This window comes from Astyanax mexicanus, chromosome 12 (assembly GCF_023375975.1).
Source record: "Astyanax mexicanus isolate ESR-SI-001 chromosome 12, AstMex3_surface, whole genome shotgun sequence".
NCBI classification, from domain to species: domain Eukaryota; kingdom Metazoa; phylum Chordata; class Actinopteri; order Characiformes; family Acestrorhamphidae; genus Astyanax; species Astyanax mexicanus.
The window spans coordinates 31,649,249-31,676,573 of NC_064419.1; the positions used below are offsets into that span (position 1 = coordinate 31,649,249).

Here is a 27,325-nt window from a genome sequence, read left to right on the forward strand (position 1 = left end):
GATAAAACATGTAAACAAGAGACCTTAAAAATAGATACGTTAACAAATTTAACACGGCTCCCTTTACAAAATTAAATATTTTAATAAATAGTTTCATAAACACTATGAACAAACCTAAAATACCCAATGTTTAAGTATTCAAAGATTTATTTCCCAAATGTTATATTGCACAAGTTAGATACAAGTTTAATATTAATTTACTATATGTTATTCCTGAAGCCATAAGAGGCATTACAGTATTTAAATCAGCTACAATTTATGTCTTTCTCCAGTTAACAAATCTATTCAAATCATCACTCAAGCTACAGTATTAATATATTTAAAAGGGCTGTAGTTACTGCTCTATTTTACTGGGATAAAAACACTCATACAGTAGAAACAGAAGCAGCAGGAGGTGTTCTGATTTCTCTGCAGGACGGAGCTAGACCAGCCTTTGACTTTCTTCTTTGACGGTGCTGTTCTGCGCGGTGCTCTGCAGCGCCCTCTAGCGGTATGGTGGTATGAGAGAAACGCATACCGGTTCAAGTTACCCCACGGTATACCGAATGAACCGCCCAGCACTAGTTAATGAGTCTGTTTACTTGGAGCATTTTTTCCCTTGATTGGGTTTGGTTTCAGACAGTAACAATTAATGCAAGTACACTGTCTCCTCTGATTGGTCAGAGCTGTTTGGCGAGTGAGCTAGAAAGTAAATATAGCAAGAAGATTCTGTGTTCCAGACCAGTCCGTGTATTTTGCACTTTAAAGCTTTCAACCACTTTGTTTTCAATGGGATGTCCGTTCGGCGTTCAGTGTGTGATTACTGGTTTCACACCTGCTGAAACAAACTACACCAATAGAGCATACAAACCAGAGTCTGTTTTAACTGGAACAAATAATGCTGGTGTGAAAACACCCTCAAAGAGCACATTTCATTTGTTCAGTTTTAGTCAAGTTAGATGTCAGAGCATTAGTTGCTTCCTACCAAACAATGCCATCTACATATTTGTCTGTCTCACAGTTCATCTTCAAATCTGTTTGTCTATGTCCATCTACATGTTTATCTGTCTATCTATGTCTGTCTCTGTTATTTACATGTCCATCTATGTACATGTATATCAGTCTGTCTATCTACATGTCTATCTACATGTCTGTCTGTCTGTCTCCAAATCACACCTACATCATTGTTTATTTCTATGTGAGTCTGTTTGTCTATCAACCTGTCTACATTGCTATCTATCATCCATCCGTCCATCTACTTGTCCTTTTGTCTATCTAAATATATATTTGCCCACCTATATTTCATCTGTATGTTATATAATAATGGTATTTCCAAAATAGTTTTCTACACTTGTTTTTGTCCAGCTACAAGTCAGAAATAATTCATACAATATTTGAACAGAATGTAACTATAACTTACTTCTCAGCTGTCCACAAAATACTTCCAACCCCAAAACAAGCAGCACAAATAAATAAAGGCCCACCCTCTGCACACACCATAACACATACCGTACACAGATCTTCATCCTGTCAACAGTCTGAGTAACACAGATCTCCGTTGCTTGATCATAAACTAAAACTGCCAAACTCTATCTCCACCCAAACGCAGGATCTTAATTTATGCTGCATTACCGCGGCAGTGTCACACTCCGCACCATAAAATATGAGAATCGCTCCAGGCCAGATTCATCACGCTGTTTTCCTAAAGCACCTGCCAGTCTGCATACACCTTCACACTCAACACATTCAGATGAGCACACACACTCATAATTCCCTCCGAGTGCTGGAGTGGACAGAGCCGACTCAGTTCTAACACACTGGGCTCCAGTCCAGCACACAGATTAAGCTCTAAATCACTCAGACAACACTGAAAATCCTTTAAACTACAGGAATGGACTGCGGACTGGGCTAATCGGTCACTACGCAGTGGCACGAAAGAATAAGCTCTGTATTACTGAAGATCCCAGTAACTTCCACTAAAGTGCTGGAGAACAGTCTTTACAGAGCAGAGGACTTGAGTTACAGAATGTCATAACTGAAATTAGAGAAATGCAATAAATGTCATAAAATAAAGTCATAAATACAATAAATTAACTAATACTTTTTAGGTCAGTTTTAACTTTATTTATTTTTTTAACTATATATATATATTTACTTTATAACATTCCAGAATAAGAGTTTTTTGTGCTGAGTCTGGTATTTGAACTTAAAATCTCACAACAATTTATGAACAGCAGTTAGACTGTAGGGCCACTCTAGGGCTGTAAAATTAAATTACATATAAACACAGTTCTGAGAACATATACTTTTCCCGGAACTCTGAAACAACTTTCACCTTGAGCAAATTTATATCTGTCTATTAGGTCTGGCTGTGTTTAGTTCTAAAAAATAAAAGTAATAAATTAAGGGTTTATTTTGTTCCTTTACATAATCTAAAACAGAAACTGCAGCTGAACTAATCAATGTGTGTTTAAATAAATAGTGAGGAAGAGTTAAATGAATCTGAATCTCTGTACAGCAAACATGAAAGTAACTTCCCATCATTCCTGCACTCCCAGATAAGACAGAGCCTCTGTAGAGGTTTGGCAGTTGAGGGGTGCATGTGTAAATGCGCTGTGTTTTGCTAATGGGCTGTGGGGGATTGAGAGCCCGGGTTGCCTTATGACATAAATCGTAGCTTTAATCATTTTAGTGTTAAACACCACAGCCCTCCATGGTCAAGAGAATTACATTTTTGACTAAACAAAGTTAAGTTAACAGAATAAATGCGTTGTAGAGGACGATGACACTGTAACTATGAGCTGTGGTTTACTTTTTCAAATCCTGGATAATGCTGCTTTTCCATCAGCAGCCGGAGTCTGAGAGAGCATAATTGGCCATAATTGGGATACTACTAGAGAGGGTTTAGTTTATATAAATGGAGATAACTGGTAATTGGTCTTCCAAACTGGACAGAAATAAAAATAAATAACAATAAATAAATAAATAAATGATACAAATAGAAATAGTCTGTTATCAGATTCTGTATCAATATAAGTTGGTATAATTTACATTTGTTACACCCTAGCCATTCAGGAATAAGTTTTTTTTTTATATAAAGTGGGAGTACAGTACATATAACTTCTCTAACATGTTCAATAAGGACTTTGAGTCACTTAAACTCATGCAAACATTGAGCTATTTAGTTGGCACACAGTTTACAGATCAAAACCCCGCTGTTCCTGAAGCAGCTGAAGTAGAAAGCTGCTGGTGAATGCAGTCTAAATGCTAAACTCCCTCCATACACCCATCCACAGCAGGCACAGCTAATCCAGTCTGACTTTTACAGTGGTGGCGATGGACCTGCGCTAACCCAGGGAAATGAAAATCCATTTGTACACAGGAAGATGTGCGAGAGATGTGCGAGAGATGTGCGAGAGTGTGCGTGTGTGTGTATATGTGTGTGTTTGATGTTCACTCCAGGTTAAAGCGTGAGTCAATGCCTTGGAGGCTTGATAAGGAATCAGCGAGGCAGAGAAGACAGATGCACAGCCAGAGTGAAGCTGACAGAGTGTGTGAGAGTGTTAGCGGAGATGCTGTGTGTGGGTTAGACACCGCTAAGCAGTTAAATGCGTTAGCTGTGGTTCAGTGGTCCTGCTGGAGAACCGAGAGGTGTTTAGCGAATAGCGGCTAGCAGCTAACAAGTGTTCGGCTCAGATTAAGTTAACCTTTATTTCCCACAGGGCTTAATTTGTGCTGGGATCTGGTTATGTCTGTCACAATCATAATGACATTTAGACGAGGGTTTATCACAGCTAGCAGTGATTAGCATTTGTCTTTGTTTGCTAATTTATTGTGGCTAATAAAGAACAAGGCTAAAGTGGCCACACTAGTTGATCTTGCTTTTAAGCTGTAAATATATAGTAGCTTTTAAATGTAGACAGACTAAAGTTAAGCTTAATTTAATAACATTAAGCAAGCAAAAACAGCATGAGTAATTGTCAAGATCTAAATGTGACTCAAGTAGATTGTTTACGGGATTCTTCTGCACGTCCTTTCCTTAACTTAACAATTTATACACAATGTAAATCTGCCAGTTGTCCTTTAAATTTTTTTAGCAAACTTTTATGATGAATAGACCAATAGAAATGCTCCACAATAATAATAATAACAATAATAATTACTTATTTCTAATAGTTTTCACTCTTTTTTATTAGTCATTAAGTCTTAGAACTAATTTATCAATTATGCCTTGATTAAGAATTTTTTCCACAGTAATGAAACATGAATAATTCTCTTAAAATTATCTTCTTTAAATTCTTTCATGTTCTTAGGGCATTATTCTGAGTGTGGTTATGATGGACACTAACGAGAATCAGAAAGGGAGGAGCTACCCACATCTGGAACTTTCCGGTTTTCAGCCATATAAATAAAATGACGGAATAATTTATAGTAAAAATGTATCTGCCTCTGATGTTAAGTAAATGTAAAATCCTTTTAGGCTATGTAATTTATTCAGTGTTGATAAAAAAAAGTGGAAAACCTAATGAAAACCTACAAAAAACCTAGTTCAGCATTTGGTATTCCGATTTCAGCTTACTGTTTTTGCTTGATTTTGGCCAAAAGTGTTCAATTTGGTGCATCCCTAGTATATCCAATTAGAACATGCAATTGGGACGCAGCCAAATATGTCTGACCCAACAAATCCAGGATAGAACACAAATCTAAGCTCTAGATCCCAGAAAATTATTTAAAACTGCTAAAACTTTGCCATGACACATTTTACACTAAACTAAGTGAGCCCCTCCTCTTTTGCTGTACACTGTCCTTGCATTGCTCTATTATCCACAAACAACACAGATGGTGTCTCTTAATTACACTCTGTAAACTTCCCTCCACGGCCAACTATCAGCGAACTGCGCTTCCGATTTACATACATGATAGCCTCTATATGTTAATGTGTCAGTGAGGGATGCGAGCGCATGCCTGTTCAGCTGGTTCAGTGACGGTCTCCCACCCCGTAACCAGCTGTTTACATCTCCCAACACTATAATAGCTCTTACATCCAGCTGTATGTAAATACACTTGACTGAAAGCCTATGGAGGCACATTAAAAGAGCAGGCAGCCCATTAGAGTACAATCATATCTGCTCCACCGCAGCTGCAGGGCTTTAATCAGCACTTAAAGCAGGCAGCATGAGATTATACACGGCGGACAAACTGGTCTATCAGATCATTCTACGTACGAAATTACTGAGCATCACAGAAAGGATATCCAATCCAGTCAGGTTATTACTGTAATACCAGCCCCCTTTATCTGTCCGTGATTTAATCTGACAGCATTGTTTGTTACTAACAGGACTATAAGGACAAAAGTATATGGACACCTGCTTATTTAGTGTCTCTTCGGTATGGGGAATGCTTCAACTAAATTTTGGAGCTTTGCAAGAATCTGAAGAACATTTGTAAGGTCAGGATATTGGATGATCACCACCCCACCTCATCCCCATATCCTTAAATTCCAAAAGTAGTCAAAACAAAGCAAGTTTTGGATGAAGCATCTTCATTCCAGAGAACACAGTTCCACTTCTCCACAGCTCAATGCTGAGAGAAATAACACACCAGGAATTAGAAATGGTGCCATAATTGCCACAATTATGACCTTATAACCTCAATTATGCTCTCAAGGGACTGAAGGGCTGGCCAACCTGCGGCTCCCGAGCCACATGCGGCTCTTTGCCCGTTCATGTGCGGCTCTTCCATTCATTATTAAAACATTTATATTTATATATATTTAAAATTTATATTTTAACTTTTGCTGCACACTTGTTGTCACGGATGAGTGGGATAAATGTAAATGCAGATATAAGATTTATTTAAACAAACAAGATATACAAAAGCAAACACGGGTAATCCAAAAACAAGACAAGAACTAAGACTAGGTTAAGAAAACAAAAAAACTTTACAACAGGAACAACACTGAGATCTAAGACTAAACAAACCTGACAAGCATACATGGAATTTAAACTAAGCACACAAAACAACAGACCTGGACACATGAAACACAGAGATTTTATGGAACACAAAAAATACAAAAGACTTGACAAGGAAGCACTCAAACTACGGGCTATATAAACACAGAGAGGGTGAGGAACACCTGGGGAAGGAATCAAGGGGGCGGGGTTACAAACAAGTCACCAGGTGACAACATTAAGGGCTAGGGTGGAGACAGGACCAATAACACAACAAAGCCATAATAAAAGGAAAGGAAATAAAAACAAAACAAGAGAACTGAGGACAGGAGCAAGAAGACAGACATAGGCTACAGGTGTGACACTTGTAGCATGTTTTTGAGTCACTACACGACAACATGGACCATGAGCTTCCCCAAAGGTACAGAACTGCTGAACAGACAAACAGTTTCAGCAAGTAACAAAATGGTCAGAAATGGTCAGCAGGCATGGACTATCGCTCAAGCAGAAAAGCCATACAGTGAAGAGGAATTTGTGAAAAGTTGTCTCATCTCGTAGTTGCTGTAGTACTGTTATTTGTCTGTACATATTAGTGTAAATTTATAACCTGTGTCTTAACCAGTTTAAGCACTGAGTCATCAACAATTATATCAAGATGTCTTTTACAGATAAAAGAGTGAACTTTAATCCAGTGTCTAAACTGTGTGTATAGCTTTTGTTCACCAAAACGACTGGAGGTTGGGTCTTCCTCTTGTACAGGTGTAAACATGCTGTGAATGGCCTGAGCTAATCACACTGTGGGATGGCTGTGATAAGCAGGAGGAGCTCAATAGCAGTATTGAGTGTAGAGTCGCTCTGCTCTGTTCTATCATCCACTAAGTCCTTTATCACACAAAGGCAGCGGCTGATTGCTGGCATGGCCAAGCATTAAACACAGCTTAATGAGTCATATCACACACCCCAAACATCACCATATCAGCAGAGGAGACTGCAGAGGACTACTCCCAACACCTGCAGTACTGACGACTGCGAGAGAGAGAGAGAGTGAAAGAGAGACAGAAAGTGATGAATGAAAACTAATTGAAGACTAAAAAAACTAAGTACAGAAAAAGATAAACAAATGTAAAAGGATAAAAATTTGCAAAGAAAACTACAAAAAACATAATAAAATAAAGAAAAAACACAATAGAAGAAATGATGAGGTGATGAATGAAAATCAATCAGAGAAGAGATGATTTAAAAGATTATACAACAGAAAAAAAGTAAAGAAGATGCTAGAAGATAAGAGTGGAGAACAGGAAAAAACATCAAGAAAAAAAGGAGAGACAAGTAAAAATGATAATAAAGAAAAGGAGTGGAGAAAACAAAAGAAGATAAAAAGCAGGTGAGACGATGAGAGAAGATAAAGAAGAGGACTTGATGAAAGGAGAAAAGAAAATGATGGAACAATAGAGAAGAAGACAAGAAAAGAGAAGGGAGTTAAAAGAAGAAAAGAAAAGTGTGAAAATAAAGGACAGAAGAAAAGTATACTAAAGAAAAGAAAGAAAAGAGGAGACAAGATAAGAAGATGACAGAAGAGTACAGAAGAGGACATGATAAAAGAGAGGAGAAGATGACCTAAGAAAAGAGAAGAGAAGGGAAGAGACAAGTAAAAAGATCATATCGAAAAAGGAGTGTAGATGACGAAAGAAGATAGAAGAGAAGAACTGATGAGAAGATGAGACTCATGTAAGAAGAGGACATGATAAAAGAAGAAACAAAAAGATAAGATAGAAAAGAAGAGAAAAAAGATCAAAAGAAGAAACAAGCAAAAAGAGAAGATAAATGAGAAAGACATGATAAGAAGATGGAAGAGCAGTACAAAAGAGGACATGATGAACAGAAGAGAAAATAAGAGAAGAGAAGAGAAGAGAAGAGAAGAGAAGTCACCTCAGTGAGTTTGGAGTTAATAGATACATTGGAGGAGGTGACAATGATTACGCTGAGCAGAAAAAGAGAGGGAGAGAGAGGGAAAGAGGTGTAGAAGCAGAAAAGGGCTTATTTTCAGGCACTAGTGCCTAAGCAAGCGTACACACACACACACACATATGAGCACAAACACACTCACAGGGACTGAGGGAGAGAGGTACTACAGAAAGAATTCTGGCATATGAGATTAAACAAATCCCCACACTCCACTCTGCCTCAAAGTGTGTGTGTGTGTGTGTGTGTGTGTGTCACAGGGAGGCAGAAGAACAGGGCAGGCAGAGAAGCATGAAACAGTGATGAATGGATGGAACCAGGGGGAATTAGAGAAAACAGAAAACAGAATCAAGTGAATGAGTGAGAGCGGTGAGAGCTGCTTGCTTGGGGCTTCGAAACACCCCTAATGACAAATACTTGAAAAAGCCCTCGAGTGGCTCCTCCAGTGGCGGCTCAGCTGCAGGGTGCAGGGTGCCTTGTGTCCTGTATGCGGCCAGGTTTTCAGAAAGCACAATGGGCTACACTCTCCACAGCTCAGAACATGTTCTTCTCATACTTTGTAATGCGGGTATAAAGGAAGAGTGTGAATGCATTTTTTTTTCTATGCACTCAATCAGAAAAAGGGACAAGCCTTTGTCCAGATGCTGCTCGTGCTACTGTTGTGTGCATTCAATCTCAGGGGAACCGGATGAAAAAGGAACAAAAAAAGTAAAGAACTCGGAGAACTCGCAACACAGAATAGCTAAAAATGCCATTATTCACAACAGACTCTGAAGTAGAGCTGCTCCACAGGGAACTTTCATCCTAAGTTAGCAATAAGGCAGCAATGAGACGATGAAAGGAGGTGAGTATATTCAAATTTAAAGCAACATTATGTAGATTTTATCTTAAAATAACAGCTTCATAATAACACACAACTGTTATAGGGAGAACACTGTCTCTGTCGTTCCCTCTCCGGACTGAAATGTTGCCACTGCACTATTGAACTTTGGTGGAGCTGCATGAGAACTTTTCCCACACTTTTTTTACACTGTAACCAAATAATTTACATTAAAATCATTAAATAAATAACAAATGTTCCATTATAAAACTATAAACCACAATGCCTCTTGGGATGCAAAGATGCTATAAATACACTTGCCACCTGTATATTTATCCATAACATTCAAGGAAAAAAACAGGTGGTAAGTCTGAAGTCAAGAACTTCTGTGACACACTTGGCTGTGACACTAAAGACCAGGCAAAAACACATAAAATCTACCATTTGCAAAAGCTTTTATCCAATTATAGAGTTTAAAATAGTAACTTATAGTACATAATCTCTAACTTTGTTTGTGTAGAATTCACTCCATGATTTGAGTAAATTTTAACTAAATCAAAGAGCTAAGACACGTCTTTCATTTCTTTCCTACTGACCCCAGACATCATTCATTTGCAAAATAGACATCACCTACTTCTAACTCACCTTTTTTCTAATTGCAAAGTATGACTTTATGCTGGCAGTAACTTGCTGACAATAGTTTTGTGTTATTTTATAGTGAATAACACACCTAATTCTATACAGCACTTCATTTGGCAACTGAAGACCCCAAAGTACATAGGGTTATTGTAAAGAATAATTACACTATTATAACTCGCTATTTTATGCCAAAAAAGTGCAATACTCTGTTAATCAGTATTATGCTGTAATCTTTCTCCATAGTGAATTACTGTAATTGTACAATCCTTTATTGGCAACTTCTCTGTCATTTACTTACTGTAAAATTTACAAGAAACTTTTTTTACACTCTAGACAGCGGTATGATGCGCAAACCCAAGACATGTTAATGTACAATTATGTGATATCACTTTACCGCCTCAGTCCAGGATCATTTAGCCTCAGGTGATTATTCTAGATTTCTCAGCTTGTCAACAAATGCATGTTTTTACTGCAGTGAGGTACTATAAATCTGCTTTAGCACATCCAGCCATCATGCCTGTTAGGAAATATATTTTTTGTTTACAAATCTATTTAACTTTAGCAAATTTTGACTAGTGAATTTTTGGTGCTGGTTAAACTGGTCTGGCAGTGTTTTTTGATAGTCTTGTGCTAGTTTATGCTGAGCTGATGCTAGTTTATACTGGTCTGGGGTTCATTTTTGTTGGTCTGGTGCTAATTTGTCTCAAACTGGTGTGGCACTGGTTAAACTGGTCTGGCCATGGTCTGTGATGGTCTGGTGCCAATATATATGCTGGTCTGGTGCTGGTTTGTGCTGGTTTGGTGCTGGTTTAGCTTGTCCAATGCAAGTTTGCGCTTGCATCATTTTATACTGGTTTAGCAGGTCTGGTAGTAATGTACACTGGTCCGGTGCTAGTTCAGCTAGCTAGGTCTTAGTTTATGCTGGTATGATACTGGTGTAATCTAATTAAGTGCTAGTTAAACTGGTCTGATACTAATGTATGCTGGTCTGGTGGTGGTTTGTGCTGGTTCAGTGGTGGTTGAGCTTGTCTGATGCTGGTTAAACTAGTCTAAAAACTCATAGCACCAGTGTAAAACAAAATATCTCAAGCAAGGAGGGAAAACTGAGATATGGTGATCTTTGACAATAGAAAAATAACTGATTTGATAAGAAAACTATGTTAGCTATGGGATGAGGAGGTTAAAGAACACAGGGAGACAAAAAGGGTAAAGGACCTGCAGCAAGAGCTCAGGACATAACCTGCTATTTTATTATCTGCAGGATTAAAACGCATGTCATTTGTCAGGCATAACATATTTCCATACAGCCGGGCTGATGCATCTTAAATCCCGAAGAGTTCCCACAGTCCCCTGAGTTCTTGCAGTGGATGAGCTCCTCGTGAAGTCAGAAACAGACAGACATATGACCAGCCTCAGTGCTAAGTACATGTATTACTCTACTGTACGCTGGTAATCTACTGCGCTTCTGAGAAAAAACACAAACAGATCGTGAGTTTTCAGGGAAATGCCATAATCCCCAGCAAATCCCATTTTGAAATTTTGAGAATTTTTGCTAGATTTCAGTGTAAGGGCATGGTTATCAACAAAGAAGGAGCTCACGTTATTCCATTACACATATTAAAATCCAGAGCGCGTTCCTGAACTTAACTGAATGTAAAAATCTGTAACTGGCTTATTATCAGCTTATGTCTGTTCGTTCTTCTCATTTTTGCGAAACAGTTTCTGGGTAATTTAAATTAACTTGTTACATACAGTACCAGTCAAAATATGGACACACCTTTTTATTCAATGGTTTTCTGTATTTATTTTATTAATTTATTTTAAACATTGTAGATTAATATTAAAGACATAAAAATTGAGGGACACACATGGAATTACGTATTTCCATGACTTTTCCAAAACTTTCTGGGTATATTTATTTTTCCAAAACTTATCCAGGCCTGGGAATAGCTATTTTCAAAATTCCATACTTTTCCAGGTTTTTCATGACCATACGAACACTGTAGTTACATGTTTGAGTCTGTAAGTCAAAAGAATGCCAAAATGTAACTTTATATCAAATTCAGATTAAAATACTGTATACCTTTTTTCTGGATTAAAATTGTTTTTTTCACATTGTTTAGACTCATTTTAATTCCAAAAAAATATTTGAAATAATCCCAATCCCAACTGTGACATGCATCACATTGTCCCATTTTAAAACAGACCGTTATGCATATTAAAAACTTAACTGAATGCAAAATTATGTAAATGTCTTATTACAAGCTTTTCTCAGTCATTTTTGTACATTGGTTTGCTGGTTTGATCAGGTTTGTATCTTTTTACATTTTATTGGTCAAGTCTTGAACATAATAAAGCACATCCTGTGTACTGGATTGAAACTGGTTTGAAAATGAACTTTTTCCACAACGGTTCTGACTGATTTAATAAAACACAGTCAGGAATGATTCCAATAAACTTGTATAATGATGTTGTAATTATTATCTCCAGTGTAAAGGTGACACATCTTCTCTGGGCAGCAAGTGATACGAGTGAGCAGTGCACTGTCACCACCAGCCACAAGCGGCACAATATGATGCGACGCACTATTTTTGAGTGCCCTATTTCTATATTTGACACGCCACATTGCATCATGCTGATGTTCCACCTCAACAAGTACTGTGGGTAAACCAGACAGCATTATCAAAACATGGTTACCTTCACCAGAAACCCACAAGGAATAAAACTAACAAGAGGTGGAAATAAAAAGCTATATAACCCTTCCTTTAATTTAGAATTAGGGAACAGTACAGAAACTCCATTATTGGTCTATTATAGTGATATTGATGTGAATATGTAGCATATTATTCAATAATTTAAAACTGACATTTTTATTAGGTCCTACCTGAGAGAGAAGGTGTCAAGGTTGGCAGAGCTCCTCATGTAGACGTAGAAGGACGCAATGTCTGTTTTCCTCAGAGGTTTGGAGGAGGTCTGGATCACCACAGCCTCCCCAAGCCTGAGCACAGAAACAGGTGTAGCACCTGCCCGCACCTGCAGGAGACGCACACTGCCAATCCTCTGCATTGGAGTCATGGGCACGTACTCAACTTGTGAAAATCGTGAATTTACTCCAGCTGTCCCCCACCTCTTCCCACCTTCCAGTCCTCCACCACAGCTTCCAGATTTGCTGGGCTGAGCCTGGTAATAGAGTTCCAGGGGGTTCCCTGGAGCCAAACCTTGACGTTCCCGGCTGGATGCCCCTGTTCCTTCAGTGGGGCTGAACCAGCCAGCAGGGGGCTCAACTTCTGCCATGCAAGTCCCTCGTTCATTGGAGATCAAACAGGATCCTCGCACCTCCTGTGTCTGCCAGAAGGCATAGACAGTTACGCAAGGAAGTTCATCCTTGGTTCCCTTGTCCTTGGTTCCTCTGTCCCAGTCCCGGCCAGCGATGTAAAACAACACACGAACTTTCGGAGATGAAGAGTAAACCCACCGGGTCAGGACGAAGGACCGCACCTTCCAATTGAAGGTGAAGACGGGTGGGGAAGGCCGGAAAAGCTGCACGGACTGGACCAAGTCCAGAGGGATCTCCCGTTCCGTGGAGAGTGGGCCATAGCTAGCATTGACCACAGGGAGGCGCTCTGCCCTGAGCACGACGAAGGGCTGGGTGTGGCTCTGCATGCTGGAGTTGCGCATGATGTCTTGTCCCGCCTCTTTTAAGAGGAAATAGTCGGCATCTCGCACCTGGTAGTTGACAGGAAGGAACATGGGATACGGACTGGAGGATCCGCCAACATCAGACACCTCCTGACTGTCCAGTTCTGAAAGAAAACACAAAACTACGTTGAATATTGCACTCCTTTTATTATATTTTTTCTGCTTAAAAAGATATGTTATAAAATGTTACAAATATTAAATGCATTTCTGTGCTGAGAAAGTGAAATTAGTGTACCTTTTAACTGATGTAAGATACATAGTTTGACCTTCAGTTACTGTAAAAATGCTTTTTACAGTAATGAGTAATCTAGCTAATTACTCTGACTGTCACTATAACGCCATTACCATTTCCGACACCCCGTTACTGCACGTTACTTTAGCCACTCAATTTAACTTTTTTTTTTATATAACTCTACGCATACAGACAAAGGCGCAAGTGTGTGTGTGTGCACTGTGTGTGAGTCACAAGGGAGGGGAGGATGAGAACGGCCTAAGCAATGATTGTTGTCTTTGCTGTCGTGCACACTATTCATCTGGCTACTGAAACACGCTTTGAGAAGGTAGGGCCGGTGGGTTGGGTGGTGGTGGTTACGGGGGCAAGTAATACAAAAGTAACGCAATAGTTACTTTTACTGGTAACTAGTTACTTTTATAGTGGAGTAACTCAGTTAGTAACTCAGTTACTTTTTTGGAGAAGTAACTAGTAACTATAACTAATTACTTTTTCAAAGTAATGTGCCCAACACTGTTGACCTTAAAGACCATATTGTACACAAAGGGTTCATTAACAGTATGTGGTGCACAGAAATATAGTTCCCTTATATAAGAGCATAAATGTTTCTAGTCGAAAAAGTATCTGGTAGAAAAAAAGCAGTCAAATGCTTAGTAGAGGAAATGCTACAGAATCACCAAATAATAAATAACAAACAAATGAATAAATAAGTATACGTATGGTACACAATGAATAATGTACTGTACAGTCTAACAGATATTAACTGAAACTTCATGTTGTTTTGTTGTTGTTGAGGGTTCATTAAGTGTTTTACACCTCTACCTCAGTAAACGTCAAAACAAGCTATTCTAGATCTTCTCTACTACTACACTAATCTCATATTAACACACTAAAGAAAGTAACAGACTGCCCATTTTTCCCCATTTACACCAATTATAACTGTTCAGCTGAAATGTTTGGTATTAGCATTTAGCTTCTTTATCTGCTTCAGTGCTTGAGCTACTACGCTAATTTAGCTAACAAGTAGCATACCATGACACTTTGTGTGTACTTGACTTTTTAATCCTTATACTTTTGGATAAAAAAACCTTGAGAAATTATCAGTTCATGTGAAGAAGACTTATTTATGTGGTTTCTGACATAGTTTTCTATAAACATTCACAAGAATTGCTTCAGAATGGCTGTTACAGCTTGCTACAGCCTGCTGCTACTGTTTTAGCCTGCTGCTACTGCTACTGTTTATACATAACAGCATCTGAAACTCCTTAGCTAAGCTAATAAGTCTATTAGAGTCTACTTAACACCATCACTTTTGTGAATTGTGGAAACATTGACACAATACTAATTGTATAAACTTCCATTACTAGCTAGCAACATTAGCCCATGGCAAGGTGAGGGGATGAAAAAACTGCGGTTGCTAACCTCAGTTAGTCGCTAATCAGTGTTTGTATCTCAAAATTATCTACCTCTTGCTTAGATGGCAGCTTTGAAAATCTTGGCTGGATTTTCTCAGTCAGCTTTATGAGGTAGAGTCACCTGGAATGACTTTTAGTTAACAGCTGGTAATTACTTGATTTTCTTGCTCTCTTAATGTGTTTGAGAGCCTCAGTTGTGTTGTGAAGAGTTGGTATACAGTGAATAGTCCTATATGAGTAATGTTTTAATCCATATTGAGACAAAAACATCTCAAAAAAATTATATAATCTGAAATGAAGGTCAGTCGATCCAAAAAAAAAAAAAGTTTAAGTTCATCAGAGATACTCTACTGTAAAACTAAAGAAGCAAACATGCCTCATCTGATCAACTACATTAGGTATAATTAGGGGAATATTGTCTTTAAGTACGAGTAAACAATCCCTGTAAACAATAGGAATGGATAATGGACATACAGTAAACTAATATGCTGCACTGCAGCTATCACTGGACGAAGGTTTCAGCAGTTCAGGACCTTGTCCTGATAGAATATGAGGATATGCGATACTCTGAAAAGCAACACCCGCTAAGCACTTCATAAATTGCTCTCGGTTCCACCCCTCTCACCAGATGAGCAGAATATCAATTCAATATACTCAACCATGTGACTTGAAACCTCTCATAGGGTTGGACCTAAAATAACTCTGAAATCAAACATTAACTCTATCATACGTTCATAAAATACAACAACCAATAACGGGAATGAGAGGAAAAACGCTATATTAGCTTTAAATTCCTGGAAGTGATTTTTGAGAAAAGCAGATTGGACGTCAGGATCGCGAAGTCATTACTCTGAAAGGCCAGTGCTGACCTTTCTCCTTAATCTTGACCAGATACCCCTTTTTGATGACACAAGACAACCTTTTCTGTTTACGCTGGAGTGCCAATAAAACATGACAAAATGAAAAAAACTGGAGTTAAATGTAATATTTTAAAATTCTCCTCATATCCCTTGTGGCTTTGACTTGTTTTTTTATACTTGGACACTGACATAACGTCCCATCTGCAGCCTGAAACAGTTCAGTAGACTGCACTGTTGATGCTCTATCTGTGCTTAGCAATAAGGGCCCTTCAGGTCAAAGCCAGACACTTTCTCAGTAGACAGCATTCTTTTAAAACATGAGAAAATGAAATCCGTCAAAATGTGTTTCCTGTAACTAAGATAATCTCCTTCTGTAACAACCTTGCCCTGCCATACCCCCCTTGTTCAGTGTTCACCCTTTTTTTATCCTAGCCCCATGTGTCTTTGTTTTTCTGGTCTCAACCCAGGCCCTAACTTCATTAGTGTTCTCTTCCTGTCTCAGGTGTGTATTAACTTGTTTTTTTCTAATATGTCTTGAGTACAGTAGTGGATTACAACACTGTCTTGCCTGTGGCAGACTAGGGTTTGATTGTCCACTTGCGGATCTGTCTGCTTGTCTATGTGTCTTTCTGCCTATTAGATATGAGTGTTTACATTTAGTTTAATACTCTTTAGTGTTAACTGTTTTGGTCTGTATGTTTTGGAAGTGCCTATAAATTCGTAATTGTTAATAACATACAATTAATATGAACAAATAATGATAATACTCTAGGGCTGCACAATGTATAGTTTAAGCATTGTCATCGCAATGTGTGCATGTATGATCAGTAAAATGTCCAATATGTACGTACCAGAGGTAGCTAATATGCGCACAGTACAATGGATTTTTATTTCTGTGACATGTTTGCAAAATATGGGAAAAAAAAAAAAAAAAATATATATATATATATATATATATACATACACGTATATATATATATATATATATATATATATATATATATACGTGTATGTATATACGTGTATATATATTTTTTTATTTATATATATATATATATATACATTTTTTTTTTCATATTTTGCAAACATGTCACAGAAATAAAAATCCATTGTACTGTGCGCATATTAGCTACCTCTGGTACGTACATATTGAAATTTTACTGATTATTAGGGCTGGCCCGAATAGCGTTTTTTGAGCTCCGGATATTCGGCACTGATTGGAAGCGAATATTCGAATATTCGTTTTTAAAAAAAGAGGTAAAAAAAAAAAAAAAAAGCAAATCACGGCCCCTTTAATCCACTGAAAAATGTTCAATTTGCTCTGACCGACGAGACATATTCACCCCGGATTTTTGGTGTTTTTATCCCGGATTTTTGTGTTTTCACCCCATATTTTTTCTGTGTTTTTAGCCCAGATTTCTTTGTGTTTTCATCCCGGAATTTCTGCTGCCCCACACCGAGGCTGCTGCTGCACGGTTTCTCCGCTGCGCAAGCCAGCCCAGTAAATTGCTGTTTGTGTTTTCACACTTAGGTTATTTGCTTAAAAAAAACTAACAAAAAAAAAACGTTTGTTCAGGAAGTATTTTATATTCTTAAACATTGTTGATTATATTAGAGGACAGTCATTGTAAACTGTACTTGGTCTATTTCGGTTAAAGGATTGTGCAGGGCATAGCCGTATTACTGATTTTGTATTTTTGCACTTGGGCTATAAGCTCAATATTAAATATTTCGTTTGCTTAGAAATTATTTTATATTTTTAAAACATTTTAAATTATATTAGATAAGAGGAAATTCGTTCAGACATCATTTTTGTAGGCCAGGCTTTTGTAACCGATTTAGCCCCTACTGTTGCCACATTACCCCTTACGTTTTATTATATAAATCAGTTTCGAAGAGCCTGCATTTTTTTTTATCATGTATAATAGAGGTCTGCGCGAGACTGATTTTTAAACCCACTCTTCCACGCTCCCGCGTTTCTGTCTCGTTACCGCGCCGCAAAAAAATTGCTTCTTTTAATCCCGCGCCCGCCCGCCACATAAACATTTCTGCCGCTCCCGCCCCACGTTCCTAATATAAATTAAATAAACTACATTTAATGCTTCAAATTTACTTATATATTTATTAAAACAGCAGCGCTGAATAGTGTGGTCCCGTTCCTTACCCCAGTCCAAACACCATCGGTGTGTGCGTGTGTGTGTCGGTCCATCCTGCGCGTTGAGAGTTTTCTTTAGGTTTTTTTTTTTTACAATTATTACAGTTTTCTTAACTATTTATTAATTTGCTCCCGCATCGTCTGGATTAAACTCCCGCTCCAGCCAATAACAGTTCAGTTCTGTCCCGCGCGCAAGATAGTCTGACGGGACCCGCGAAAACAGAAGTGGTTAGAGTGAGGTGGAACTCTGGAAAGGAGAAAAAAAACGAATATCCGAATACCAAAATTAAAAACCGAATACCTACTCAACGAACGAATATCCGAATACCCGAATATTCGGGTCCAGCCCTACTGATTATACATGCACACATTGCAATGACAATGCTTAAACTATACATTGTATAATATATATATATATATATTTAAATATATATATTTAAATAGACTTTGGGCACAACCTGGGCTGTAGCTTGCGATAACTTGCTGTCTGCTTTGTTTCTATCGCTCCAAAGACAAAAGGCAGCACTATTTCTAGGATTTTAATGCTGAGAAAATGTTGAAATGTATATTAAACTGATGTATACTGAGTATGGGTGTATCTTGTCCCTTATCTGGGGTGTTTACTTTTTTGGAGACAAAGAGAGCGAGTGTGAGTACTGCGTTTCATTATGAAATTCTGTGTCAACAATTTTTTGTCGATAAAGCTGACTACTCGTTGCAGTCCTAGTAGAGACAAGTAATAGGGACAAAAACTGGTGATTATCCAGAATAACCACAGTGTCCTTATGGATAACATATAATATAATGAAGAAATGGTGACAATGGTGCCATAACATTGTGTCTAGTATAGTGTGATTCCTTTTGAGCTCATAGAGGAAAACTAGCCTGCTACTATTGAGGAAATGAACATTTTTAGCAAGATGATATCAATAGATATTATCTTTATAATACAAAAAAAATAAATAAATAAATCAAAGAGCCACTTCAGAAATAACCGGTAACCCTGCACCAAAAAAAAATCACCCAATCAATTAAAAAATGTTTTAGTTAAATTGTTTGTAATTCGTCCAGATGAGAAAATCTGACATTTGGAAAGAAATTCTGTGTTTACCTGCAATATTTAATCTTCTGTGTGTGTGTGTACCAGACGAATAATCAAACTGCCTTATCATCTTTACCACACATCTACGTTGGTAAGTGTGTATGTGTGTGTGTGTATGTATGTGTGTGCTGTGCTCATTGGTCGCTGCTACAATGGTGAACATTAACATCGGTTGTGTGGGTCAGCAGGTCAGCGGTTGCACCCATTTGGCCCAAACAGATTAAAGCTGCTCGGCAGGTCCACCTCTGCGGCCATTAGCATGCAGCGCTGATTAGCCTGCTGGCCACACACACTGGAGCTGACCACCAGAGAACTGAGACAGACGAGCTAGCATCGCAGTGATTACTGTAGATTAGAAGAACACTGAGCTAAATTCAGCCACTGCTTTCTCTCGCTCTCTCTCTCACTCTCACAGAGTCCCTTTCCCAATGCAGAAGGAGAACGGCAGGTTTCATTCCCACATGGACCAAATTTAACTACAAAATTGTGTTCCTTGGCTTGCAAAGGATTGCAAAGGATTTACACCTGACCCACATGAAAGTGTGCTATAATCCTGCACTGCTAATAAACTTAAACGTAATACTAATACTCTACCACTAGACGTTTTGACCTTATGTCTTACTACAAGAGTAATGAGTCACAAGTAACAAGCCACACATTGCAGTCAATTGGTAACAAGCCACATGTAACAATCCATGTGCCATGAGTAACAAGCCAGCGATAATGAACCACTGGTAGCAATCCACAGTTAACACATCACAGGTAAAGAGGCAGTTGAGTAACAAATCACATGTAACAAGCCACTGGTAACAAGCCAAAAATACAGTAAAATGCTATGGGTAATGATCCATGAGGAACAAGCCACAGATAATAGGCCATGGGTAATGAGCTACAGGTTATGAGACGTGCAATGATCACAGGTTAGTGATGGGTGGTATGGCCAAAAATGCATATCATGGTATTTTTCAAGATTCTGATGGTTTCACAGTATATCACATTTTTTAATTATTATTATAATTATTTTTTGCATGACTGGGCTTTAATATAGGTTTGTGAGTTACTATACCTTAAGGAGTACATATAATATAAAACACTAAGGCTTTAAATTAAGGCTTTGATTAGTATAGGGTTTACTTTGTTCCACAAAACAAATATTAAAACAATATATGAAGAAATCAGACTTTATTAGTAGGAAAACAGCTGAAGAATATAAACAGACCTTAAAAAGAGATACGCCAACAACTTTAACACAGCTTTCTTTAACAAATATTAAAAATATAATTAATAGTTCCATAAACACTATATATGGACATAAAATACTCAATGTTTATATATTCAAAGAGATATTTCTCAAAAGGTCTATTGCACAAGTAAGACACAAGTTTAATATAAATTTACTATGTTATTCCTGAGGCCATTATAGGCATTACAGTATATATATCAGCCACAATTCCCTTCTTTCTCCAGTTAACAAATACTTTCAAATCATCATTCAAGCTACAGTATTAATATATGTAAAAGGTCTGTAGTTACTGCTCTATTTTACTGGAATAAAAACACTCATGCACTAAAAACAGAAGCAGGAGCGACTCGATTCAGACACGATTTCGATTCAAATGGTCTTTAAATTTTGTTTAAATTATCTAATTGAGAAGATGAAATAACATCATGCAATGGCAACATTGCATCATATTTATTTTTTTGTAAATATTTAAAATGTAACCTTAAAAATAAATCACAGATCTCAAAGTTTTTTTTAACCATATTGCATTGTGGCCGAGTGGTGGCCAGGTGGATGTGTAATCTATTATGCAGTACTGTCGGGATTAGGAGTGGCAAAAAATAAAACCTAAACGCATTTTGAATCATTTAAGAATTGTCAGGACTAGGAATCACAATTCTTTAAAGAATCACATTTTTTAGCACCCATAGTAACAAGCCATGAGTAAGGAGCCACTGTAGCAATCCACATGTAACAAGCCACTTGTAATGATCCACAGTTAATGTATCAAACGATCAAACAACCAGTATCAAGCCAAAATAGAGATCCTGGTGTAACAAGCCACAGATAAAAGTCATGGGTAATGAACCACAGTAGATGTTTCACCTGCATGATATATAAATACAGTATACCCCCTTTTTAGCTAACGTTGATAATTTGTTAATAGATCAGTATTGTGGGCTGAGTTTTCAAAGGCTTCAATACTTGCACCAAAATGCATTTTGTGTGCTGTCAGAACCGCTAAAAACTGCTTTGGTAAGATCTTCTCTCAGTTGGTCTCATCTTAACACCTGCACCATTAAAGTGAAAATTTATTTTTCATAAATCAGCAACTGCTCATTGATTTCGACTGCAAGGAGGTTTTAAGTCTAGCATTTGGTTTCATTATTTATGTTCTGGGAAAGACATAGAAATGATTCTCTATGTGTAATATGTAAAGCATTAACCAGACACTTGCAGATATAAAAGCTTGTGAAATGTTTAATAAAGGAGCTTGAAGGCTTGTGGCAAAAACCAATGTGAAACAAAGTTACAATCTGAAAGCTAACAAAGTAAACATGGACTAGTCTCAGGAGTAAATGATAATCAGAGAGAAGAGAAGAATGATAAACGTACAAATATCAGTAACAGGTAGACTAAACAAAAGGAAGAACACTCGGTAACAACCACAAGTAGGTTGGCAATACTTCGCAAGGCATGTCACAATCTGAAGAGATGTTTAAACAAACAGGAAAACTGTACAAAGGTGGAACAGATCAATACTCAGGTGATGTACAATGTAAAAACAGTTCATGACTGGGTGAAAACGGGCTTGTGACGGGCATGAATTATTCGTAAGAGGAGAGTCATGGATTGATATTTACAGTAGCTGCTTTGCCAAGTTTAGACTGTAGACGGGGTTAGAAGGGTCCTCTGTAGTACTGTGTTTTGAGGAGTCTTTCTAAAATCTATATCTCTATATTTACAGAAATACTTTCAGACTACTTTTGTTGGCACAGTTTTTCTTTACTAAGAGAATTGTGTGGAACTGATGGATGCGAAGGTACATCAGTTGCGTCCTTCACAATGGCCGTACACAAAGAGTCCTTCACCTTGAAACAGGCTTCTATGTCGTAGTGGCCGACGAATGCAGCCCACCTTGCCTGCAGCCTAGGTTTTGGAACCCAACTGGGGTTGCTAATTCCAACAAATATGTTTCCCTATTTGCTCCATACACTGTATCTAGCAATAAGCCTGGATAATCAACATCAGACAACTGCTTTAATTTTCCCCATAAAACAAAACCCACACACGCATTACACCACACCACCTCCAGCGCAGACCAGTAAATCTATCTAGAGCCACAAGTTCCTTACTATGGCTTAGCTTTTAATTCCCCGAAGCAGATCATCCTGTTTTACTGTCATTTTCACATTCAGAAGCCTGTAGATATGCATCTGTGTAAAAGGTCATAACTCCTCGCTATAAACGTCTTCCTCAGTAATCTATAACCTTCATCCTGACGTTTAATCTCAAGAAGATGAATTAATAAATTGAGGGCTCCAATCATTGAGATTTATTTGATCAAGGCCTTTTTTTCAGATCAGCAATAATAAATATGCATTTCCAGCTATAAAGACATCCGTCAGAGAGAGAGAGAGAGAGAGAGACATACAGAAACAGAGGGAGAGAGCCAAAAAGAGAGGGAGGGAGAGAGTGAGAAGCTGAGCTGATGTCGATGCAGAATCTCAGTCTTACAGGAGCTTAAAAAGTCATTTAGAAATACAAGAAAACTGATCTGATGCTGTAGACTTGTTTTTCTCCTGGGCCGAGTTCTCTCCCTGAGCACTCTGATGAGTGAGTGAGTGTGTGTGTGTGTGTGTGTGTGTGTGTGTGTGTGTGTGTGTGTGTGTGTGGTGTACTCTGGTGAAACACTCTGATATGAACAGAAGAACTGAATTGAGTACACCACACACACACACACACAGCAAGGGGACAGCAAACCCACCCGGCAACAAACACAGAGTTCATCTAAAGCTTCTAACAGAAACTCATGTTCTCTCTCTCTCTCTCTCTCTCTCTCTCTCTTTCTTTCTAAGCACACTCTCTCTCTCTCTCCCTCTCAAACACACACACACACACAAACATACACTGCAGGGGGACTGCAAAGCCACCCAGTTAACACATACTCTCTCTCTTTCTCCTGGTTATATCAGTGTGTTCTCACTAGAGAACAGAGCCCTGCTGGTGACATCCTGCTTAAATAAAAGTTCAGAATCTGAATTAAGGCTCATGTATTGCTTTATTGCAGATGGAGTGACCTTTGAGAACCATAAAAGCTGGTAAAAGCAAAACTGCTTTCCTGGCTGTTATGCTTGAATGAGAAAATGTACGATTTAGTAATATAGGCTAATAATGCTATAGATTATTCTTGTTAAATAAATAAATAATGTATTATTATTCATCTATTAACAATAGTTGCATGGTCTTGGACATACACACTGCAACAGTTCTGCTTAAGCCTAATTAAAAGCAACTTAGTTATAGGTCTGTACGAAAATATTGTTTTCACATCATATCGTAATATTTGTTTTAAAATACTGCACTGCTTTTAGTTTAGTCAAGATTGGTGTCAGAAGTGGTAAACTTAGGGTTGCAACAACTAATCGATTAAATTGCTTAAAATTGATTTTTAAAATCGCTGGCAAAAATGTATTAATCGATTAGTTGGGTCTACATTATTATACACATAAGTACAGTTAATACCCCTCTACAATGGGGTAGTAAGACAAACTACCAAAGCTGTGGCAGTAAAGAAACATTAAGCTGAATGCAAGTTGGAGCCCTGGATGAAGGAGATTCATGGTAAGTTCGTAGTAAGTTAATTCTATTTTTTTTTGTTATTCAGTTTTCCTAGAGCCTGCTAGAGTAGTTAAACAAGATGAGTCTCATTTTTAGTAAATGCATATCTCACTCACATTAAGCAAGTTACTACAAAGTTAAGCTTTTCCCCCCAGAGTTTTCATTTCCACCTTGAATGTGGGAGCTGAACCAGCATTTCCAAAACATGCTATAGTTTTAGTCAAGCTAACATTAGTGACAAAAAATTCTATTTTTTCTCTTAGCCAGTGGTACTGGAGCTTACTAGAGAAGTTAAAAAAGATGAGTCTCATTTTTAATACATATTTTACTCAAGTTTAGGGAGTTTTTACTGTTCCACCTTAAATGCAGCCGCAGTTAGCTACATTCACAATAAAAGAAAACCAATCTAAACAGTTTTTAGTACAAAGTTTAAAGCCTTTTTTTGAGAGAGAGTCTTTTGTTGACTCTGAAGTTGAGTACAATGTGAGAATTACAGCAGAGTGTTTACTTATATATCATACACAGTTGTTGTGTTATAGGGGTGTGTGCTATATCATATAGTACACGATAATATCGCCAAACTTTTTCAATATCGTGAACGATGTTATACCCTGAAATATCGTGCCATATCACCCACCCCTAATAATCACATCAGGATTAGGGGTGGGCGATATGGCTCAAAAATAATATCACGATATTTCAGGGTATTTTTGCGATAACGATATACTTGGCGATATAGCAAAACAGAAAAATAATTAATTAATTTCAGGAATATAGTGTAACAGTATAACAGCATAAGTATAATGTGGCAAACTAAATAATATAGCATAAAATAATATAATGCAGCAAAAAATATTGCAGAATATTCAGTGCATGCATATAAACTGCAAACTAAAACAATTATACAATAAATACACCTAAAGCTTCACAGTAAATAATAGACTACTTTTATGACAGAACATCTCTATTATCACGATATGGATTTAAAATATCATGATAGTTCTGTGTCACGATATATTGTATACGATATAATATTGCCCACCCCTAATCAGGATTCTACTTTTTTACTGTTTTTAGCAAAAGAAAAATTCACACTGTTCTCATTTCCCATTATATATCTACTAGAGACAGATTATATCTGTCCAGTATCATTTATTTTACTTTAATCCTGGATATATGGAGATATATGGAGTGCATTATTATTAGTATCATGAAATTCTGGATCATTGACTTCTGTTACAAATCTGATAAAATTCTTTTTTTTATATATATATATCTTAGTTAGGGCTTTGTCATACCATATCATCGTATGCAATAATGAAATTTAAATTTAATTTTGTTGCAGTAGTGTATTCATGATTTTTTTTTATTCAGTGTTTTGTCATATTGCCAAGAGTATCATTATCGTGGAAATACCATAAAATATTGTGATATTATTTTAGGGCCATATCGCCCACCCCTATTGTGTTATTAAATAATGATAATAATAAAATTAATGTGCATTTTAGATCAGTAGTTATTAACCTAAAAATGTGTGTTCATTGTGTTCCCTTGATTCTTTAAAAGAATAATCATCAGATTAACAGATTATAAGAATTAATTTAGTTCATTTAGTGTTTTGTTAATTCCTGCCCAATAAATAACAGTGTACTCTGTTATTAGATCCCACTGTTCTGATTGGATGAAAAGTAAACTTTTCTTTTACTTAGCTTTTGATAAATGATAGTGTGTTTTTTACACTATTACATTTTTCCAAAATGTTTAATCAAACAATCACAATACTTTACTGCAGTATATCGCCTTGCTTACAGCATCACTATATATTATGATATATTGAATCGTAACTCCTGTATTGTGATGCACAAAGTATTGCCAAGTTCTTGCCAATACAAAGCCCTACTCACCCACAACATCTTAATCACAACAGACACCTGCGTGCCCCAAGTGTCCTGTTCTATTACCTGTTAGCTGCACTAGCCTTGTATCAATATCCAGTGATCTTGGCTGATCGACTACATTTGGGGTAAGTTTGTAAATTTGGGGGAAATCGCTTTAAAGGCTTTATCAGTGGCACCCTCAATACCAGTCACGTTTAATGCCGTAAGCTAAAGGTAAAATAAACCTTTTAATCTTGCTCATCTCTGACGGGTCACACTCTGCACTGGGCACTGTTCGAAACTCTGTTTGCAGGATTCCTCATCAGCTAATGCCTGATTAGCACACAACAGATGGCACAACACCACTGTCCACTACAGCTGCTACCAGCAACTACACACACACACACACACACAGTGAGCTTTTATTAACAGTCTACATTTCAACCCAAACAGATGAGCGAACTGTCTGTTGTTGGTGTCTGAACTGCAAACGATTCCTAAGCGAAGACCTGCAATGTCCGCATTCAAGCCAAGCTCATGAAGGATCAACAAATGTGAGATATAAAGCAAAATATAAAATAGATTTTACTGGTGTGACACATATTATAACATATATTTTTAAAGATATTAATGGGATATATCTGTATGTTAACATATATGTCATCACAAAAGTATCTCCAAAAAAGCTTCTTTAACTTTGCAGGAGAAGGAAAATGATTTTATATTGTCTATGGGCTATACAAAACATACACAAAACATATTCATGAAGTTTTTTGCACAAAATCACTCTCACATAAAAAAAGTATCTCCAGCTCGGTTATTGCCATATTCAGGATAAGCCGTTTAAGTGCTCTGTCACTTTTACGAAAATAAGCTGTTGTTGGTCATTTCATGTTCATGATGAGCATTTACCACACATTAGTGTTAGCTTGTGATAAATAAATAAGCTAATTCATGCTTAACTGCGACAGAAGCACTCCATCTGAAGAAACGCCTTTTTGGTTATTTTGGGTTAGAACCTCGGACAGCACACAGCAGGATTAGCCAGCAGACTTCGTCTGATTGAGGGATCTATGGCAAGTCAGGGTGGGTCAGTGGCAAGTCAGCAGATGAGGGACAAGTAAGCAGTGGGTGTGGCTTTGGTGGGGATTGACAGGTGAGGGGTGGTGCCAGGCTGGTTATATGCACATTTCCTTATTGTGACATCACAATGAGGGAGCCATCCACACGGCTCATAGAAGCAATGAAGCATGAATCCTGACACCAAACACTCTCAACTGATTTTTTTTGTTTTGCACTTGGGAGTGTTTATAGAGACAGTGGAGACCCAAGTGGAAATACAAAAATATGCAAAAAGTGAGTTCCCTTTAATGTACAAAACAGGAGCCTTATGTTAACCATGTCCAGAAGCAGTGTTGACTTTTCTGGGCATCTGGGATGGACTATCACACAGTGGAAATGTCCACTGTGGTCAGACAAATCAGAACCCCAGATCATCAAACCATCCAGACTGTTATCAGCAGCAATTCAAAAAGCCTGGGACTGTCATTGAATGGTGTTGAGCTCAGTACACTACTGTGATGCACCAATATTTATGCAAAAAGTACATGTACATTGAGGTATTAAACAGCACATCTTTTTAAAGGATGTCTATGCTTTTTTTGTATTTAATGGAAGAATAGGAGAAAATAACACATGAAACACTTCATCACTTGCTATATTTTATGGCAAAATACTTTGACTTTGAGAAGCAACATTACAAAATGGTAAATGTTTACTCTCCCCAAAGGT

General features: G+C 37.5%; 1 protein-coding gene across 1 annotated transcript in view; it reads right to left on the reverse strand.

Moving 5' to 3' along the window:
* Positions 1 to 27,325, reverse strand: part of LOC103026612 (transmembrane protein 132D) — an 87,595-nt gene that overhangs the window by 52,204 nt on the left and 8,066 nt on the right. Inside the window, exon 2 of the mRNA XM_022670485.2 lies at positions 12,236 to 13,154. Coding sequence (XP_022526206.2) covers positions 12,236 to 13,154 — 919 coding nt within the window. The remainder of the gene's footprint in view (positions 1 to 12,235; positions 13,155 to 27,325) is intronic.